At 41.3% G+C, this 13,800-nt stretch overlaps 3 protein-coding genes across 3 annotated transcripts; 2 read left to right on the forward strand and 1 right to left on the reverse strand.

Annotated features, from left to right (window-relative positions):
- The first annotated feature begins 378 nt into the window (after positions 1 to 378).
- LOC118750740 (proline-rich receptor-like protein kinase PERK1) lies at positions 379 to 1,254 on the forward strand. Its single transcript, XM_036485474.1, has 2 exons — positions 379 to 522; positions 664 to 1,254. Exons 1-2 carry the CDS (start codon positions 474 to 476, stop codon positions 903 to 905), a joined length of 291 nt encoding a protein of 96 aa, XP_036341367.1. The 5' UTR covers positions 379 to 473; the 3' UTR covers positions 906 to 1,254.
- Positions 1,255 to 3,518: 2,264 nt separating this feature from the next.
- LOC118750743 (kinesin-like protein Nod) lies at positions 3,519 to 13,728 on the forward strand. The gene is given in 12 exon segments (XM_036485477.1): positions 3,519 to 3,902; positions 3,952 to 4,137; positions 4,198 to 4,402; positions 4,454 to 4,488; positions 4,490 to 4,826; positions 4,881 to 5,035; positions 11,865 to 12,076; positions 12,136 to 12,327; positions 12,381 to 12,687; positions 12,751 to 13,421; positions 13,494 to 13,578; positions 13,634 to 13,728. Coding segments are annotated over 12 exon segments (2,538 nt in total). The 5' UTR covers positions 3,519 to 3,770; the 3' UTR covers positions 13,655 to 13,728.
- Positions 5,146 to 7,032, reverse strand: LOC118750744. Its single transcript, XM_036485478.1, has 4 exons — positions 6,728 to 7,032; positions 6,127 to 6,651; positions 5,878 to 6,050; positions 5,146 to 5,461 (listed from the first exon to the last, which is right to left on the reverse strand). Exons 1-4 carry the CDS (start codon positions 7,013 to 7,015, stop codon positions 5,179 to 5,181), a joined length of 1,269 nt encoding a protein of 422 aa, XP_036341371.1. The 5' UTR covers positions 7,016 to 7,032; the 3' UTR covers positions 5,146 to 5,178.
- Positions 13,729 to 13,800: the final 72 nt, after the last annotated feature.

A 13,800-nucleotide genomic window follows, 5' to 3' on the forward strand; every position in this document is an offset into this window, starting at 1 on the left:
AGTAGCGGTTTCTGGAACGTGCCATATTTGGTCGCTACATCGTGATGTGATAAGAAGAAAAGCTGGCAGCACTCCGTAAGGTTGCAGAAATCTTCCAAAATATGTTCGAAAAATATCTTGATATGGAAGGAACTGCTTTACACTGACAAGAAAATTCCCAAAACTCAACGCAATTTTTAGCATTTTCAATCATGCACTTTATTATGCTAAAATTAATTTTTTCTAGATTCTAATAAAAGTAGTTGCACTTTAGGTGAAACCCTGCAGCATTTTTTTAATTTTTGTACAAAGTTTGATCCAAAACCTGAGATCTACCATATTTTTTTGAAATCTGCCACATTTTTTTCTAGATCTACCATAATTTGAGTCCGATCACTGGCCACGACCATCGATGTTGCTCGATACATCGATGTTTTTTACATTCCTAGTCTACTTTTGGTTATTTTCATTCTCATTTACAATCAAAGGAATTAATGGCGGATAAGTTACCAGCGATTGTGCCACCTTCTAAACCATTTCCTGGTAGATTTCGGGCCTAAACTTTTTATATATTCCGTATTATAAAAGCATTATTTGGTAGATCTATCTAACTTTCTTAAACAAAACCATGTACAATGCATACAAGTTATTTTAGTCGTCATGTATTAATTGTTTTTATTATAGGTTCGCTTACACCCGGTTGGAACGATCCGCCTCCTATAAATGATTCTCGCCCGGCTGGCCGCACGAAACTCAACTTAAACAAGAGAGTCGCTTTTCCCGTGCAAACCGAAAGAATTGAGCAGGGGCCTCCCCTTACAAGCTTTGGACAGTCGAATATACCACCAGTGGGCAATATTCCACCGCCGCCTTCATTGTTGACACATTCATCTCAAGGTTTACACACAGCAAATCCTGGGCAATAATCTGTCAACGTAGCCACTTGGTAAGAATTACTATTCCAGAGACCATTTGTGTATAAACTTTCAAGTAATTATTTAAATATTGCTTGTAAATTAACAATAATTTGATAAATATTTAAGAAATGTTATTAATTGAATAAAGGTTAATCTAACAATTAATTAAGAAATATCTTTAATACCAAAAGAATGGAGCTGCAATATTCTGAAAAGCGCCGAATGCCTCAGGAATGACAGAATACATCGCTACATCAGGTGTGGAGTAGGGATGACCGAAGTTTGGCTTCCGAAAAGTATCAGGTAGTTCGAGGCTGGCACCTTTCCAGCTTGAAAGAACGAAGACCAAATAATTCAATGGCATGCTTCTCTTTGTCCCTTGAGTACAGGGCACTCAGAAGAACTTCCGTCACTCTTCTCCGGCAACACAAAAGAATTCTGCTTAGTAAGGTTTGTGATCCCTAGGCGCGACCGAGGGCCTGAGCAGATTAGATGCAGATGTGCGCAACGAGTGCCCGGCATGCGGAGAGATGCCCCACGGCTCGAGCCATCACTTCGCATGCTCACTAAACAAGCCTCGTAGAAGCTGCACGTTTTCTGGATATCCCGTTAGCTGAGCTTGACGATAACGATTGAGGGACTAGCCGATCTAAGCAGGGTTGAGTAGCCGCTGCAACAGCAGCAAGGAGGGTGTTCAGCGCAAAAATACCGTGTTCAGCGTAGGAGGAGTGAGACTGATAACGGTTATTTTTGGTCCCAGCAAAAAAGTGAAACAAAAGCGTTTAAAAATTGACAGAAATTTTATTTACCGGTTACAAAACTTTTATTACCAGCGCAGATTAGACCTGTTAAATCCCAGTTATGCATACTTGCACTGCTATACCATTTTTACGTAAAAATCGAATCAACAGAATTCTACATGTCTGATTAGCACAAATCGGAGGTAGAAGTTCCGGTTAAGTACAATGACTGCTTTATCGATCACATGTTACGTGCATGATGTCGAAATCGTCGATAATGTAGTGGTAGTGATAACCAAACATTGCATAACCGGCCCTAATCATCGGTTAACATCGTTATCGACGTTTTCGATTCCATGTATACAACAGGGAGTCGGTAACGTCGATAACAATCAACTTATGAGATGGTAACAAAATTTACCGGTTACGAGAGTAGTGAGAATGCGAAAAGGGTTTAAAAATTGACAGGAACTTTATTTACCGGTTACAATCTTTTTATTACCAGCGCAGAATAGACCCGTAACAGGTCTATTCTGCACGTTACCGAAGATTTTGTAACAGGAAAATTGTATTACCAAAAAATGTTACCAGTTCTTGTCACCGCGATTCTAGGTACGTTGGTAATGCAGTTAAAATATTCAGCAATTCAGCTATGAAGAATTGTGCAAATTCTGGCATTGCATTTTTCACGGGGCAATACTTTGTTACCAGCTTATGAGATGGTAACAAAATTTACCGGTTACAAGAATACACAGAATGCGAAAAGGGTTTAAAAATTTACAGGAACTTTATTTACCGGTTACAAACTTTTTATTACCAGCGCAGAATAGACCTGTTAACATTGGGTCGGTAACGTCAGTAACAATGTTTATACAATGGTAAAAAATTCGTATCCATTGTTGCCAGATTATAAAGAGGCAATAATATGACCATGGAAAAAAAATATTAAACGTCTATGTAAAAAAATTCACTCATACTTTGTATGGAGTAAAATGCGTAGAACCGTCTGCAAAAAAATATTAGAAATCAACGCAGATCCTTAGCTACTATAAATTTGGACATTAATGATAATAGATTGGCGCTTACATATATGTATGTTAGTGTGTGGCCGAGCTTCTACTTCGATTTTGTGGCATGCGGCTTGATAGCGCACACAAATAGGATGGACCTACGATGGACACCTATTGCACATTATTATACAAAATTCGATGGGCTACACAATGTTTAAAGATTTGATAAAAATTCGTTGAACTTTCCTAAATTTTGTATAAAGTTTGATACTTTGATTTAAGTATATGGTTGTTTTTATGAAACATATTTTTGTAAAAATAAAAAAAGTTTAGCTTGTTAATATTTAAAAAAGAATAGGTGCACGCAGATATATATTTATATGTATGCAGGCAAGTGTATGTTTATAACACACATGAGTTTTACATACTTTGGCCAACTTTTTTACCTTGACACTACGGAAAACCCAAAAACACTCCACTTTTTGGCTCATTTCACTCTGCTCGAAAATTATAAAACGGCAACGCTGATGTTGGTGTTATGTCGAATCCATGAACGAGACACAAGATCACGTAAGAACAAGAGAGTGAAAAAAGTCGATTTTTTTAGCGGGATCTACGCCATCTTGTTTAACTGGAAAACGAGCGAAAAGTAAACAAAGCAAAGAAAACAACGAAAACCAAAATTAGCCAAAATTATTGTCAGCCACTTTAAACGCACAATTTAGGTAAAATGATGCATCAAAATGCTTTAAAATGTGTTGTCATGTTGAATTAACTCTTTTTTTTACTTGAAAGTGTAAAATAGTGGTGCTTGGGATGTAAACAAACGCTCAGCTGACGAACCCGCTTTCGCAAACTTTTTTCTCAAAACCAGTTACAAATACAACGTCGCGTTCTTACGTGATCTTGTATTTTTGGTTCATGCCTGGCAGCACTGCTTCGCCTTGGAATTCGTCTCGTTCGCCGCAATTGTTTGAAAAATTGAAACTTCAAGCGTCGTTTGTGTGGGTTCTGTTTGTGTATAATAATTGTCCATAAAATAAATATAGCTTTCCAAAGTTTTGCAAAGGAAGTTAAATCCTGCCAATTTGCACTAGTCTCTGCAGGAAAGCGTCACAATTGATATGTCACATGAGGTTGATCAAAATAATACTCCTGCTGTCCGGGTGATTGTGCGCGAAAGGCCCGCTCGAGATTTGCAAGATCCGAAAGAGGGGGAAACAAGTGTGATTTCCTACCACGAATGCAGTGCTAATGTGAGAGTCTTGGAAAAAGTTAACATTTGTAACAATTTGGTACTTTTAGATATTAATAGCAGATGGCAGGCCTTTTATTTTCGATAATTTGTTGGTCCCAACGGCTACTCAGGAAGAATTATTTCTCCATGTCCGTCCCCTGGTTGGCAAGGTAAAAAATGGGTATAATTGTACTGCTTTAGCATATGGACAAACAGGAACTGGAAAATCTTATTCGATGGGACTCAGCTCAAACGTATGTATCAGGCAGTTTATTAGTATGAGCTTCAGTGGTATTTAAAAACAACTTTTGTAGTCTTCCGAAGGTGAGCACGTAGGAATTATACCTAGGTGTTTGTTGGAGATATTGAAGACAAATGTGAATGAAGATGTTTCCAGAGCAGACAATAGTTTAACTCCAGAAATCGCATTCGAAGTGCATGCGTCTTTTATTGAAATTTATAACGAAAAGGTTTTTGATTTGCTGGGCGAAAACACTACGGAACCAATTATATCGCGCGGTTAGTACTCCAAGTGTCTTCACACAATTTTACTTACACTATTTTCTTTAGGATACAAATATACTGGTGGCACCCGAAAAGTTCTAAAAAACAATCGACGATTGCTATAGTGTTCTCCAACAAGGCAATAAAAATCGGCATGTGAGACCTACTAAAATGAATCCCCAAAGTTCACGATCACATGCGATTTTTACGATCCATGTACGCAGTGCGTCAGAAAAGGGGGATCTTAACACTAGATTGAACTTAGTCGATTTAGCAGGTTCGGAGGGAGTGCGTAGAACGGGCCATCAAGGTGTTGCTATGTCGGAAGGTGTTAACATTAATCAAGGCCTTCTATCAATCGGTAAGGTCTTACAAGCAAAGGCGCTCGGTCATAAAGTAATCCCTTATCGAGACAGTGTTTTAACTTCAGTTTTGCAAGGTAATTTTTGATATAAATTGCAAAAGAAAAAATACACATTTTTCAAATTTTCAGATTCACTTAACGAAAACTCTTTTTTAACATTACTGGCTTGCATTAGTCCACACCGAGCTGATTTGACAGAAACTTTGTCAACACTCCGATTTGCACAAAGTGTGAAGCAATTAAAACATTCGCCGCACATTAACTTAATAAAGGCAGAATCAAAGGTAATTGGATTTTATCATTATATTAAAATGTCCCAGGTTTCAAGTACGGAAAGGCATTCTGTCGTGAAACTTAAGTACATGTACGCTTTTGTCAGTAGAGGATTTCCCTTCAAATTATATATGTATTTTATTTATTAGCAATTTTATTTTATGTATCCAAAATTAATACAATCAATTACAACATCGCGCATTCGTTTACCGTATGTAGCCACATTCGCCTCAGAAAGAAGGCCAGACTCTTTTAGATCTCTTGATTTGCCTTTTTCAACTTGTTCACTAAGTTCCTCTAAATTCGGTACGTCATCACCTTTAATTGTAATGATTGGGAGCACAATCATTGCAAATATAAGACCCACTGCTCCTATTCTATGTAGCTCTTTTTCGAATATTTCTCGTGAAAATAATTTGGACGGATTCGATCCCAGCCTGTGCATAAAATAGATGACAACAGTTCTTGAACTTAGAAGAAAGATTATGATAAAAAAACTGAATTTAGAAAATAACTTGGTTCTTAACAATGTAAAGGTAATTAAATTGTGCACTTCCATTGCATCACATGCTTCACTTTTTTAATTCAGTGCCGGCACTAAATAAATTTCACATTAATAACAAAAAATTTGGACTTATTGCGAATTCTATAAGAACAAATATTCGCAAAAATTGTAATGCAAAACAAAAACACTCCCAATTTGTTTTTGTTTTATTTATTCCCATGGAGTTCGCAATAAGGCTCATTCTTGCCCGTCATTAAATAACCGTATAGAATATCGATTTAAAATTGAGATTAATATTTTAGTTTATGATTTTAAGGCATGTGAATGGAAACTGTTCTGAAGCCCTACCTGTTAATGTGCAAAACCAATTCCGCGTAGTAAACATTTAGAACATCGTTGTAATATAATCCGCGAAATTCCTTTGAGGTACAGGTAAATAGGAAGTACATCAAGTCGGTAAGTGGTGATGAGTATCGTAGAAGCTGCCAATCTAACAAGCATAAGGATATGAGTTTTGCATCCTGTAACATGCACACAGAAATCACGAGGCGTTGTATGTATTATATGTATTGTCGAAAATTGATCAACAAGTCTCACCTCATATTTAAACATTATGTTATTGTTCCAACAGTCTCCATGGCATACTACTGCATAAGGCTCACATTTGTTGCCGTCAATAAGGTCGAGAAAAATATCGAAGAACGGACGTTCAAAAAATCGTATTAGGACTTTTTTGGGCATCACGTCCTCTGCTTTCATACAAGCCTCTGCACTCCTCTTTAATCCTTCAAAATAGTAGTTTAAGTTTGGGTCGCCTTTACGTTGTTCAAAAATATCTTGGATTTTTCTAAACTTTTCCAAACCACCAGAATAATCCTGGTCTTTAATAGCGAAAGAGACCGCATGCAACTTCGCGTAGGCGCGCATTACTGTGGCAACGTGCTCAAAGCGTAATTCATCGAAACGATCAAACAGGCTGAAGTCCTGCAGACCTAAGTCTTCTAAAAATATTGCTTCGTCGAATTCGTCAGTTAAGCATTGAAAACATTCGGCGTACTCATGAAAAGAGTGTTCTTTGGAAATACCTTTACTGTTTTGGAAACCTTTTACCATGGGTAAGAACTAATTAAAAGTGGAACATGTGCGGAATTTAGTTAGTGACAAGCACACACATATATAGATATGTTTAAAGTTGTACCTCTTCATATGCCAGTGATTCCCTTAGAAAGCAAGGTCTGACGAAAAATTGCTTACGTCTATTGGGGCTTCGTGGTGGTATTTTAAGAATTAGACTCCATTGACATGGTCCCGTTTTATTATTTACTTTGACAGCAACACGATACACAATTCCGATATAATTTTCACCTTTTTTAGTAGCTGGTAGCAATTTGTAAGTGAATGATTGTGATGGAAATTTTATTTCAAGCAGTTGTTGTAGTGCACGTAAAACGGAGCTACTTGGATAGTTGTCGGTTGCATTATCCATTGTCAACTAAAATAGGTTCAAGCTTTAAATTTATGATTTATACTAGTGCAATGTTCAAGTGCTTTTGGGAAGGTATTCTTTTTGCTAAAAAACCGCAATCGGCAGTATTATATTTTGCGGTCGGGAATATAAAAAAAATTTGTGGTGAAGATCGACTAACATTGGTTACTACATCATCACATACATGTGTATGTATTAATGCATATTTATGGAGCATTTCATGAAAAAAGTGGAACTCCCAAAAAATTTGCAAATACATATTAAATTTTTTAATTTTTATAAAAAAAAAAATATTATTGTTGTAGCGGCACTACTAAGCCCCGCATATTTCGGGTCAACATTCAATCATTGTCGTCAAGCTCAACTAGCGGGAGGCCCAGGAAACGAGCTGTCTCAATAGGGTCGGACCAGAGGGAGAGGGGTGTAAGTTAGGGGTGTAAGAGGTGGTTGGTGGCATGAGGGGATTCTCCACATGACGGGCACTCATTGGGAATATTGAGGTCAAGTCTGGACAGGTAGCCTGTGAGGCGGCTACAGTACCCAGACCGTAATTGAGCCAGGGTAACGCGGGTCTCTCTTGGCAACTGAAGCTCCGTCTGTTGTTGTTGTTGTAGCAGCATACAAATTCCCCAAAAACTTTTTGGGGAGTGTTGCTGGAGTGACAGTCCTTGGCCAGATATAAATCTGGGTCGTTCCGGTTACGTAGACCCGACTGTCGTGGGAACGAAGTCCGTCTCTTCTACGGGTGGTGATTGGGCTCCGATTATGGCATTCATAGGTAAGATAGGTGGTGACTGACTCTATGGATGTCGTTAATAGCTCGTCTGTTTGTCGTCGGGTCCAGTGGTTGGTCTACGTATTGCTCGACTGCGGCCTTGTACACGAATAGGTGCCTACTGACGCGCCTAGGTGGAGGCTCCTTTTGTAGCAGAGGTCTGTTTGGGTGTTCGTTTCTATGATACCCCACCAGAAATTGCTTACAAAGCATTTTGCTGTGTTCCCTTACGGGGAGCACTTGGGCCTCGCTGTCTAGGTGGTGCTCAGGCGACATCAGAAGGCACCCAGTCGCTGTCCGGAGTGCGGCGTTCTGACAAGTCTGTAGCTTCGTCCACTGCGTCCAACTAGTCCCCGGCATCCAAACTGGCGCAGCATAGTTTAGAACCGGCCGACCAATTGCCTTGTATGTTGCCAGCAACGTTTCTTTGTCTTTGCACCACTTCCTGCCGGCGAGCGACTTGAGGACCTTGTTGCGGCTCTGCACTTTATTGACAACTGCGGTTGTGCGTGTAGTAAGAGAGCAGGCTATCGAAGGTGACCCCTAAAATTTTCGGGTCGTTTACAGTCGGTATTGGTGCGCCATTGACGTGTATAATAATTCTAGCCTGACCTCCTTCGTCCAGGTAGTGAAGAGGGTCGCCTTTGGTTTCGTTGGGGAGAGTGTTAGCCTCCTTGCAGTGAACAAGCGAGAAAGGCTGGAAAGATAGTCGTTTACTTTTGGGCAGAGGTCATCAATTCCATTCCCGGACGCCAAAAACGAGCAATCGTCAGTGTATGAGATCAGGAAACTCCCTCAGGAGGCTGGGGAAGCTTCGAGATGTAGAAGTTAAATAATAAGGGGAAGAGAACACCACCTTGTGGAACCCCTTGTTTAATTCTTCTTGGTTTCGAGGTTTGATCTCTGAAGATTACTGACGGCTGTCGACCACTCATATAATTCGCCATCGCTTCAGTCCCTGTGGGAGTGAGGAGGCCTAAATGTCTTCTAGCAGCGTGGAATGGCAGACGGTGTCAAACGCCTCTGACAAGTCCAGTGCTACTAGGACCGTTCTGTCACGGGCGGTTCCGATTTAGGCCACGAGTTATTTGGATGCTTATGGCGTTAAGTGCTGTTGTTGTGCTGTGCACTTTACGGGATCCGTGCTGATGCTTCGCTGGGGTCAGGTGGCAGGTGAAGTATGGGAGTAGCAGGGCCTCTAGTGTCTTCGCGACCGGGGAAAGGAGCGTTATAGGGCGATAGGAGTCTCCGTTTTTGGCGGACATCCCGGTTTCAGCAGTGGAACCACTGTCCCTGATTTCCACACATCAGGAATGATGAGAGTGGCCATTGACAGGTTGAGGACCTCCGTTCGGTAAGCTGCTACCGCAGGCCCCAAATGTTTCAGCATCAACATACAGATAGCCTTCCCGATAGCCCCTGAAAACAAGTAGTGCACTGTTTCTTGGCTGCTTGTGCAGCCTCCTGGTCACTCGAAGTTTGGCCCTGTCTATCGAAGGATGCAGTGTGAATTGCCTGATGAAGTAGGTTGCGCATTTCTTCGGGTCCGACGAAGAGCGAACTTCAAATGAGATTTCCTCTCTGTCATCCCGCTTCGTTGGGTTAGACAAGGGGCTCACGGTTGACCAGAGCTTACTCACACCAGATGTGAATTTACAGGCCTTCAAGTGCTCCTCCCACTTTTTCCGCTTGTGCTGATGTACCAGTTGCCGAATCTCCAAATTAAGGTCCCTCAGGCGAGGGTCCCAGGGATCGAAGTGTCGTAGGTGGTCACGCTCATTTGCTAGTACAGCTGCTTCGGCCGGGAAATTTGGGCTGACTTCCGCGATACGTCCGGACGGTATGAAGCGAGCCGCTCGGCGGCAGTGATTACCCGGCCAGCATATACGTTTGTGGGTGTGGGAAGGGCGGCGAAGCTGCTTTCGGTAACTTTCGCGAAGCCGTCCCAATCAGCTTTGTTAAAGTTGGTGTAGGTTCGGTGGTCCGCAAGAGCAAAGTCGGTGGGCTTATTGATCGAGATGATTATGGCTAGATGGTCTGATGCTAGCGCTAGCAATTGTAAGGTCTGGCGAGCTGCTGCAGCTACCCACAATCCTGGAGGGGGCGTCGTCGTTCATGGTGCAGAATGTTGAATGGTCTATCTGCTCAGCCAAAAGATTTCCCCTACGATCATTGGCCAGGCTTGAGTGCCAGAGATCGTGGTGCGCATTGAAGTCACCTACTACCATTCGGTTTTCACGTCTGAGTAGCGCACCTATGTCAGGGTGATATCCTGCCGGGCAGCAGGTGACAGGAAGTATATAGACGTTAAATATTTCGAGCTTGACATTGCCTGACCGTATAACTATACCCTGATATTCTAGTATGGTATCCCTGCGGTCGATGTCTACTTCGATAAGACGCACGGTTGGGTGCGTGATGCACGCTAGGCCATCACCATTATCTCGCTCGCGATCTCTACGGTGCACGTTGTATCCGGCGCAATTCAACAATGTTGAATAGCCGTGCAGCTTCGTCTTTGGACCGCAGCTATTAATATTCCGACCCATGAAGACTGCTATCTCCTCGACCTTGCTCTGAAGTCCGTTACAGTTAAATTGTAAAATCTTCGTGTGCCTAGGGAAACTTACTGGGATGTGGAGTGTCAGTGACGTGTTTTACCTGGTCGCCACATGTTGTCTCTGTCGCTGCTGCGACCGTTGCCCTTTGGTGGTAGTGGGCGGCGTCGCAGTTGTAGATTGTGACCGAGCATCACAGCATGGGCCCTCATAGTCCCTTGTCCAATCTCGCGTGGTGCGCAGTCTTGAGCATGCCCTAAAGTGATACCAGCCAAGGCAAGTGTTGCACTTGACTGATGTCACATTACGGAATATCCTGGACTGACTCACCGTGCAGATTGTCGGAGGACATAGGAGTTGTTAGCGGTGGCGTTTGAGTAGTTGTTGTTGTAGCAGCATACAAATTCCCCAAAGACTTTTTGGGGAGTGTTGCTGGAGTGACAGTCCTTGGCCAGATATAAATCTGGGTCGTTCCGGTTACGTAGACCCGACTGTCGTAGGAGGAGTTGTTAGCGGTGGCGTTTGAGTAGTGGTGTAGTTGTATCGGTGGTGTGGTCTGTTGTGTCAGTGGTGTTGTCTATTGTATTGTGTTGTGGTGAGGTTGTGTTTGTGTTGAGTTGCTCAGGCGGACTCTGTTGTGCCGTGGAGCCTGCTCGATTTGCGGAGCAAGGGGCCACGCATGCGGTGGTCCACTGTCTATGAGTCGTAAGGCCTGAGCAAACTCGCAGATGGCTCCACCCATTGCATGTGTTGCTTTTGACGGAGGTGGAGTTGTGGTGTAGTCTTCTCTGGCACACGCAGCAGGTATATGTTTCTGGTCCAGGGTTTGACTCAATGCCAGCCTTGAGCAGAAGTATGCGAAGAAGATGTAGCCCTAAACGGGGTTAGATGCCGAAACAACAGCCCTTGGTCGGATAAAACCCGAGTCATTCCGGCACGTAGAACCGGCTGTCGTGGGAATGGGTCTTGCGCTACCCTCGTACTTAACGAGTACTCGTTTGCCAAACAGCCTCGCCTGTTACTCGTGAGTTGCGCAAGCTCAGAGCAAACTAACGAGCGAGCAAGGGGCTAAAATGAGGCAAATCCGAACCCTGGACAGCAGGCTGTGAAATATCAAATGTCGGAATTCTTTGGACGCTACTATTCACACAAACGAAATAATAATAATTTTTTTATTTACCGTTTTCATATCAGGTCCGTACTTGGCTTTTTACATTAAAATACTGAAAATAAGCGTGGTCGTTGAAATTAAACTTGGAAGCCCTGAATAAGCAAAATAAGCAATCCAAAGCAAAAGCTTAGAATTTTCGGCCTCTGTTTCATTGTACTAGCATTAATAGTAAAATTTGCACGGTGCTAAAAAAAAACAAATACACTCGAAACAAAACTTAGTGTAGGTTGTAGTTGGGGTCGAATAGGTTTATTATAGTTCCTGAACCCTCCGTGTTTTTGGTTGCATGAAGGTTTGTTTGTTAATTTGAAAACACTACGATTATATTTTCTAATGTTTTTAAAGAAACTGCGAATGAAAACTCCAAAGAAACCTGCCCTGACTCCTGCTCCCAAGAAGCGGCTCTACCCTAAGATAGGCGTGAGCGTGGTACCGGTGGCGTTAAAGCATGCCTATCACAGCAACACATTTTGTACACCGAACAAGCTAAAACGAAACACTGTCGCTGACAAACTGAACCATTCGGAAATGGGACTTACACCAAAGCAAAAAGAAAAGTAAGATTATGCGATTATTTCCATATTGTTATTACATATTTACGTATTTTTACTTAAAGGGCCCAAACAGGCATGCTGGCTCCATTGATACCCGGATTCTCTTCAATGCTCCCAAATTTAACTTCGAAAAATCGGGAATCGAGTATTGTAATGGACGGATCCATAGATTCTCGTGCCTCGATAATGAGTATGAACGTATCATCATCAACTATGTTTGGGAATGATGGCCCATCGACGAGTAAGACGACTAGGTATGGAAATCGTAATTAAAAAAAAACTTCATTAAATTTTCTCCTTCATGCAGTTATAGTCCAGTGGTTCGTAAATGTATGGCCGAAATCGGAAATATCATGGACAACAAAATGTCGAAATTTCTGGAAACTCTCAGTGAGAATTTTAGACCTCAAACTATAATTGTAGAAAAAACGCCCAGCTCTACGCCATGGACGACCGATCCAGGTAGTGTAAGAGCGTTGCCAACGGTGTTTCGCCAGGAATTGAGAAGTATTGTAAAAGAAGTATTAAAAGAAAATGTTGGCCAGTCAAATGGAAACGAAACAGAGTCAATATTGGAGTCTTCCCTTTTAAGAAATGATCCCAAATGCCAGCTGGTAATTTTTTACTTGATTTATCAATGAAAATATTCTAAATAAGATTCTTTATTTTATTTCAAGTTTTCAACAAGTAGTCCGGTTTTCAAAGTCCCTTCTGTACCTGATGGAGGTTCTGATAGTACTGAAAAATCGATTGAAGCTCACGAGCAATCAGAGGATTCTGAAGTCTTTGAGGGAGGTCGGCAAAGTAATGCTGCAATGCGTCGATCGCGGCGCATTTCTCATCGTTTGCAACATAGCTCAATTTCCAGTTTAGGTGCTCGTGGGACAATAAACGAGACACTAAGACGTTCACGACGCATTTCTACGATGCGAGAAAAAATTGAGGAGCAAACAGTATCCGAAATTAGCGAAACATTCAAATTGACAGGAAAGATCCATCATAAAAACAAATCCTTAAAGCAGTTGCATATTGAAAGGCGAGAGAGTATACGCCATGCTGCACATTTGAACGGTTTGGAATCAGATGACGGAAATGAAGGGGTTAAAAATAACTCAAAGAAAGCTAAGAGCACACAAAAACGATGCTTCGCTGATTTAAACAATAGTGTCATAGAAAGTTACTTTGCCAACGAACCGAAAAGTTCCACGTCGAATGTTAAATCAAAGAAACCCTATATTAAAAAACATCGAAAAGCTGTACTTGATTTACTTAACTCAGGCTCTATGAAAGAATTGCAGATACTGCCACAAATTGGACAAAAAACGGCATTCCAGTTGGTGACACAAAGGTAATTGCCTGTTTCAACCCTACCTGCACTGATTTAAGTCTATGTATGTATGTACAATTTTTTGTATTCTAGAACAATAAGTGGAAAATTTAAGAACATCGCACAGCTTGAAAAACTGCCTATATGGCGTGGAAATTCCTGGACTCGATTTGCACAGGTATTCAAAATCAATTCCCAAAATAATTTCGAAAATTCTAACTTTCCACTTGCAGGCCAATTTACTACTAGACTGAATCGTGTTTGTTTGAAATTTATTGATTTATAAAAATATTAAATAAAAAAAGGTTTTAGTTTAAAAACTCCTACAGACAGTTCTGAAAATTTGAATACGAAAAAAAAAATCAGTAAAAAATGAAAGCAAAATTTACTTTTTTCGACC

The sequence above is a fragment of the Rhagoletis pomonella genome, unplaced genomic scaffold (genome assembly GCF_013731165.1).
Source record: "Rhagoletis pomonella isolate Grant_MI unplaced genomic scaffold, Rhpom_1.0 Rhpom_scaffold_00382, whole genome shotgun sequence".
Taxonomy (NCBI): domain Eukaryota; kingdom Metazoa; phylum Arthropoda; class Insecta; order Diptera; family Tephritidae; genus Rhagoletis; species Rhagoletis pomonella.

Excerpts from the sequence above, each read along its gene's own strand:
- LOC118750740 (XM_036485474.1), top strand. The coding sequence starts at position 474 with ATGGCGGATAAGTTACCAGCGATTGTGCCACCTTCTAAACCATTTCCT. Across the intron at positions 523-663 it reads ACCTTCTAAACCATTTCCTG|GTTCGCTTACACCCGGTTGG; the intron begins GTAGATTTCGGG and ends TTTTTATTATAG.
- LOC118750744 (XM_036485478.1), bottom strand. The coding sequence starts at position 7,015 with ATGGATAATGCAACCGACAACTATCCAAGTAGCTCCGTTTTACGTGCA. Across the intron at positions 6,051-6,126 it reads ACATAATGTTTAAATATGAG|GATGCAAAACTCATATCCTT; the intron begins GTGAGACTTGTT and ends TGCATGTTACAG. Across the intron at positions 5,462-5,877 it reads TTGGTTTTGCACATTAACAG|GCTGGGATCGAATCCGTCCA; the intron begins GTAGGGCTTCAG and ends TTTTATGCACAG.